The sequence below is a fragment of the Anoplolepis gracilipes genome, chromosome 14, assembly GCF_047496725.1.
Source record: "Anoplolepis gracilipes chromosome 14, ASM4749672v1, whole genome shotgun sequence".
In the NCBI taxonomy this organism is placed as follows: Eukaryota; Metazoa; Arthropoda; class Insecta; order Hymenoptera; family Formicidae; genus Anoplolepis; species Anoplolepis gracilipes.
Window position 1 is genome coordinate 7,414,103 of NC_132983.1, and position 7,062 is coordinate 7,421,164.

The following is a 7,062-nucleotide window of genomic DNA, read 5'->3' on the forward strand; positions in this document are numbered from 1 at the left end:
GATTGTGTACGACACGTACGCGCGTTTCTGCAAAAACTATTACGGATACGAGTACCTCGAACCGAGTCTCACTGTCTCACTGTTTCTACAGTACGGTCCGTTTGTGATCATCGATTGTTCTCGACAAAACGAATCGGTCAAGAGTGCAACCGTGGATGTGCGATTGGAATTTGAGTGTAAGGAGAATGTGGCTAATAATACGACTGCGTACTGTCTCATCATACACGATCGTGTAATCCAGTACAACCCGTTGACCAACGTTGTGCGCAAAATTACCTAAGTGTTTGCGACAATAATTTAGAGAGAGGGAAAGCTGGATATAAATCCGAGTGTTACGAGATGGTTGTCATTCTTCTTAACTGACGAAAAGAGATCTCATCATGTCTGTACCAACGTTTGTCGAGCAAGGATTTGTCGTTTCGAATAAATTCATCGCAAAGGAGGTGGCGGTGCTGAGAAGAAGACCTGTTCTCGCACACTACATTTTTCGGAGTCCTATACCATGGCATCTCCTTACAAAATCCGAAAAGTGTCAAGCTTCATGGTTGATGGCGAATCATCATGGAGTACAATGGGAGGATGGAATCGTTGCGTACAGCATGGCGAAACGATTGATTACAATAGCTGTAGTTAAAGAAGAAGATGATAAAATGCAGTGTATCGTATACGTTAAAGGATGCCAGAAACGAGAATGGCTTGCTAATATGCTCGGCGACGATGCGAGAGAAAATTTAATCATTGAGACCTTGGATGCTGATTACGACGATATCGAATCTCTAAATAATCTAGATGTTAAAAATACTATACGATGTGAAAAACATGTTAAGAATTGCGCATTACAAAATGTATTCAAAATATTTAACTGGTGGTCGCAACGCCAGAAAGAATTGCAAGATTTGGAAAAATAAAATATTTTAACACTAATATGTTTTATTTCTTATTCACCCTCCTCATTCCCTCCCTCCCTCCCTCCCTCACGAGTCATTTAAGAATTCTTTTTATCCGAGTATCGTCTCTCTCTCCCTTCTAAAAATTTCAGAGCACTAAAGTATTCTAGAATCTCCCACCACATTTACCACTAATCTCCCACTACTTTGAAAAACGGGATGTCACGTATATTTGATTCTTCATACGGTCAGTGTTGCGTTAACCGTTCGTGAAAGTGGTCCACTTTTGAAATCTGGAAATATGTATTACGTCGAAAGAAGCAGTGGCGGCCTCAGCAGAAGCGTGAATAATTACGTACCGAATCGTTATGAAACTCCATCGTTTGAGAACAAATGTGACAAGTAAGTTTTTGTTTAACTTCTTTCTATTTTTTCACAAATTGTTTTTAAACTAATTTTTTTATTTTATTTTTCTACAGCATTTCGTTGAAGCGTCGTGCGATTCGTATACTAAGTAGACGATACGCATTGACAACCACGGAATTCAAATTCCTTGAAATTGGTATCAACGTGGGTACACCAAGTTACGTGGAAATTGTCATAGGAGATCATCAAGGAAAGGAACTGGTATTATCTCTCGAAACGTGGAAGGGACTCTACGAGCAACGTCGCAATATTCACGATTTACTGCGAAAGGACTCTAAAGATACCTATAATTTTATAAGCGTTGGACCGCTAACAGTGCGAGTTCATACGATTAACGATACTAAACTTATAAGTCTCGAATCTTTAAACGTACGCATGATGATGATTGAACCGACGTTACACCGTATGTTTGATCTCGATCAATGCATCGATGTAACCTTTGATCGATTGGTTAGAATCACCGAGACAGTCGATACTAAGTTTACACAATTCTCCAATATCGCGTCCACTATAACGGATAATAAAAAAGTGTCAAATGTAATATGCGCCAGCGACGCCTTCAATAAACATCAACTCGTCGATTGCGAACTGGTAACTTTAGTTTTTAGTCACAATATGTAATAAAAAAAAAAAAATATATATAAAAGAGAAGAATAAAGTTTTTTTAAATTTAAATCATGATATAATTTACTCGCACGCATTTCCCATCCGTGCTTCCTCCCACCCGTAAACAGTCCCAGTTCTCATATGTAGCTCGTTGCGGGGAATGACGTCATGCTGGGACCGCGAGAGAGTAAGCGCTAGGAAAGAAAGAGATAGCGCGAGGCGAAGGAGAGCGAGAGAGTAAACGCTAGGAAAGAAAGAGATAGCGCGAGGCAAAGGAGAACAAGAGAGTAAGTGCTAGGAAAGAAAGAGATAGCGCGAGGCGAAGGAGAGCAAGAGAGTAAGTGCTAGGAAAGAAAGAGATAGCGCGAGGTGAAGTAGAGCGAGAGAGTAAGTGCTAGGAAAGAAAGAGATAGCGCGAGGCGAAGGAAAGCGAGAACGCAAACAGAAATTTTTTTTTCTTTTTTCTTTTTTCTTTTATAATTTTTTTTTCTTTTTATTATTTTTTTCTTTTTTTTTCTTTTTATATATTTTTTTTTTTATATTAAATATTGAGTTAGTATATCTAATTATATCTAGTATATGAAGGAAGAAGGATGGGATAGATGAAGGAAATGCAAGCAATTATATGTGTTTAACATAATTTTTTTTTTATTTAAAAAAGTGTGTTTATTTACAAAATCTGTGTGTGTGTGTGTGTGTGTGTGTGTGTGTGTGTGTGAATTTAAAAATAAAAAGAAAAAGATATAAAAAAAAATATATATAAAAGATTGCACGCCGATGGTCGAGGGGTACGGCACGACGACGACTGCTGCTGCAAGGCACTGGAGGGGATGACCGGGCGGTGGTAGTGGCGTCCAGGCAGGGCTCCTGCATAACAGAAAAAAAAAAAAAAAAAAAAAAAAAAAAATTTATTAATATTTTCATAATTTGAAAAAGAATCTTACACATCAAGGATTACTTACAATTACTGATCAGAATCAGTATCAGAATCTGGATCATTGTCGATAACATGTTGTAGATACATGTTATCGATATGTTGACGGACTTCCCGATGGATTTCTTGTAACTGCTCAGGACATGCTTGCCGATTTCCGCCTGGTAAACAGCAATTCTCGCAAGGTTTTCCCCTTAGTCTGTTGTTTTCATTCGTCCATATATAACTTTGTAGTTTAAAGATCACTGTTGAAGAATTTTTTATGTCAAGTTCGCGATTTCGTTGAAACTCCACCACCGCATTCAATAGTTTTTCGGTCACCATTTTTCACAGCACTTAGTCCTAGCAAATGTCTACAAAAGTTTATTGCTGCGCACAAAAACGGCACACACTACATGCTATTACTTGGCACAGTGAGTGTCCACAATTATTACACGAGTTCCAACCGTGATAAATATATTGTCCAGTTTCATGTTTATACACAATTTTACCTTGTGTATATGAATCTTGAACTTCGATGAAACATCCCGAACAAAATTTTTCACTATTTTCCTCGTCGTTGTCATACTTTTTTACTTCGTAATAAAATATGATGTTACACATTTCCTGCCGTTCAGTTATAATTCGTAAATCTTCACGCACTAACGGCACTACTTGTTCATTCAAATAGTCTTCCGGATCACTCTCATAATCAGAGTCATTCACTATTTCCACTTCTTCATCGCTGTCGTCGATGATAACCACATCTTCATTGTCTTCATTGTTTTCGATAACAATCACATCTTCTATATTCATTTTAGCACTAAATCGAAAGACACTCGACGACTGTTGAATACGTTTTAACGCGGAGACAGATTCTCAAATTCGAGCAGCCGAATGTTGGCGCTGGTGCGTTGCATTCTTTCCTTAAAAATTATGGAAGATGTTTCGCTCCAGTTTTATGGGAGATTTTCCGCGAGGGTACAAAGCTGCCGAACGTCGGCGCTTAAAATCTCTTTTTCCATAATATTCTAATGGTCATAAAATGATCATAAAAAATTAGAAAAAAAAGAGAAAAAAAAACACTTTTATGGTTTCTAAAATGTCCCCCGACTATAAATAAACTCCAAAGATAAACATCTTGCAGTTGCAGTTCTTTCCCTAAAAAATTATGGAAGATATTTTGCTCCAGTTTTATGGAAGATTTTCCGCAAGGGTACAAAGCTGCCGAACGTCGGCGCTTAAAATCTCTTTTTTCATAATATTCTAATGGTCATAAAATGATCATAAAACTAGAAAAAAAAAACAGTTTTATGACTTCTAAAATATTCCCCGGCTATAAAATCAACTGCAAAGATAAACATCTACTTTCGAACGTGTGTAGGACCCTTCCCCCCCCTTTCCCTAACAGACCCCTCGCGCCTCTCAGATACCCCCGTCCCCGCACTCCCCTCAGCACCCCATGGCTTAGAATCCCCACTATAACACTACTACAATATACACTTTTCTATGAAAATAAAAATTGGTTAAAGAAAAATAAAATTGTGTTTGTAAAAACACAATTTTATTTTTCTTTAACCAATATTTATTTTATGTCCTGTCGGCTCCACGTTTTTCCTCCCACGAAAATAAAATAATAATCGTCCGACCGGTCACAAAAAAACGGGTCGCGCAATAGAAAAGAACCGTTATTATCAAATAATGTTTAGACCTACTAAAAACGATATCTAAACAAATACCGGAAGGGATTAATAACGAAATCCTCTAAAACAACGAAACAGGACAAACACAACTGCATAATCTTAAGAAACGGACAAATAATGCCGCTATGTACTGTCGGCTCCACGCCTTCACCTCCTATAAAGATGAAGCAATAATCGCCCGACCAATCATAAAAAGGATCGCGCGACGAAAAATATTTTAAACATTGAAAACGATGTCCAAAGAAACGACCGGAAAGGACCAATATCCTCTAAATGAATAAATAGACAAACACAGCTGCATAATCTTAAGAAAGAAACAAATAATGCCGCTACGCACTGTCGGTTCCACGTCTTTACCTCTTATAAAGATGAAGCAATAATTGCCCGACCAGTCATAAAAGGGCCGCGGAACGGAAAAAATATTTTAAACTTTGGCTATTATTGCCTTTAAATCGTTCGGAGTCAGGGATAATAAGGATTGCGAGCTTTACTTATTCAAAATCGTATAATGTACTTTCTTTGTCTTACACACTAGAATCGGAAGTATCGCCTCTAAACGCACGTCCGCACGCGTTCACGGTCGACTCTCTAATCCTGCCTCGACGAAACGTTATCCATCTGCCTAACGTCTCTCTTTCGACCTTCAAGAATCTTCCCGAATCGTCTCCGTTTCTATTTTCTTATTTTATCTTTCGCTTCAAGTTTTCGACTTTGTCTTTCTGTCTCGTCTGTTGTGTTTTCATATTTATCTCCGTCTCTATACCTGTCGCGTGTATATGTCTGTATATATGTGACTGTGTTTGTGTGAGCGCAACTCGGGTCGATTATTACGATCGACTATGCCGATGTAATCGCTACAATACTCTCCCGCCAGTGCTATACCGATAGCACGATATTCACGCATACGCTGCATCGCTGTGAGCTTGATATGCACGGGTTTCGCTTCCCTCGCTCAACACACGACCTGTATCGGTTTAAGTCGTCGATATGCCAACAGCTTGAACACCTTACGCATAACTACTGTACATTTCTACACAATTCGTGCGCGTCAATACCGATTCGAGACTCTTTACGCAAAAAAAAAAATGATACAATATAATATAATGAGACTTCCCTTGCGGTCGTCTACGTGCTTACGAACTAAAAACTAACGATAACGAGAAGAGGTACCAATCCGATGCGCGATATACATTTGTTCCCGCTCGGCAAATCCAACCCTCGTAAAATTCTCTCGCAACCGTCTCCGCTTCCTGGTCTCGTAAGGGGAATGCCTCCGGCCATCACGTAAAGCGGTCCACACACGTGAGGCAATATCGTTTTCCCTCTGAAACTGGCATTATGATGATATCGAGATGGACGTGCTCGAATCTGCCGGATGGAGCGGCAAATTTCCCAATGGGTGCCGAAACATGCCGAGACACCTTGGACCGTTGACAGGGCACACAAGCCCGCGCCCAGTTACGGCAATCCGCACGCATCGACGGCCAGACGTAGCGCTGCGCCACGAGTTTGCCCGTCGCCTTAATCCCCGGGTGCGCCAAGTTGTGAACGGCCGCGGCGCCGTCGTATCGCAGTACACCGCTATCCCCGTTCCAGGAATCTCCACCTTGCCTAGTTGCAGTCCAGTCTCCCGTTGCAGGTACTTCTCGAGCTCCTCGTCCGTCCCCTGTGACTCCGCCAGCGCGGCGTAGTCCATGGGAGACTGGAGCTCCTCGATCCTTGATAGCGCGTCGGCCACGACATTCTCCTCACCCGTCACATGCCGAATGTCGGTGGTAAACTACCCGATATAATCCAAGTGGCGGAACTGGCGCGGCGTGCTCTTCTCGGGTTTCTGTCAAAAAGCGAACGTTATTGGCTTGTGATCCGTATATATCGCGAACGTGCGTGCCTCCAACATGTGCCGAAAATGCTTGACTGCCAGGTATATAGCCAACAGTTCCTTGTCGTAAGCGCTATATTTTGATTCGGCTGGGCTTAGCTTCTTTGAGAAGAAGGCTAAAGGCTCCCAGCCGTCGGTCCCTCGCTGTTGTAAGGTCGCGCCTATGCTCTGCACGGACGCGTCGGCAAACAGAGCGAGCTCCGCGTTCATCCTGGGGTGCCTCAAAAGAGCGGCTTGTGCCAGATTTTCTTTCGATTTTTCGAATGCCTCTTGGGCCCGCGGCGTCCACGGTACCGGCGTCTTTCCCTTGACGTTGCCGTGGAGGAGGTCGTCCAGCGGCGCCAACATTTCGGCAGCTCTCGGCAGGAATCTTCGATAAAAATTCACCATGCCTAAGTATCTCCGGAGCTCCTTCGCCGTCCTCGGCGCTTGACACTCAAGGATCGCCTTCATCCGTGCCGGTAGCGGTCGAGTTCCCTCGTCGGAAACCTCCTATCCGAGGAATTCCACTCTCCGTTGACCGAACATGCACTTCGCCGGATTAATCACCACACCGAATTCCCGCAGACGCTCGAATAAAGCTTGCAGATGTTCGCGGTGTTCCTCCTCTGACGACGAGGATGTCGTCAATCTACGCGTAACAAA

At 41.9% G+C, this 7,062-nt stretch overlaps 1 protein-coding gene across 1 annotated transcript; it reads left to right on the forward strand.

Moving 5' to 3' along the window:
* The first annotated feature begins 380 nt into the window (after positions 1–380).
* LOC140673486 (uncharacterized) lies at positions 381–2,753 on the forward strand. Its single transcript, XM_072906470.1, has 2 exons — positions 381–657; positions 1,351–2,753. The coding sequence occupies exons 1-2, from the start codon at positions 381–383 to the stop codon at positions 1,932–1,934; spliced, it is 861 nt and encodes a 286-aa protein (XP_072762571.1). The 3' UTR covers positions 1,935–2,753.
* The last annotated feature ends 4,309 nt before the right edge of the window (positions 2,754–7,062 follow it).

Excerpts from the sequence above, each read along its gene's own strand:
- LOC140673486 (XM_072906470.1), top strand. The coding sequence starts at position 381 with ATGTCTGTACCAACGTTTGTCGAGCAAGGATTTGTCGTTTCGAATAAA. Across the intron at positions 658-1,350 it reads AGAAGATGATAAAATGCAGT|TTTTATTTTTCTACAGCATT; the intron begins GTATCGTATACG and ends CTAATTTTTTTA.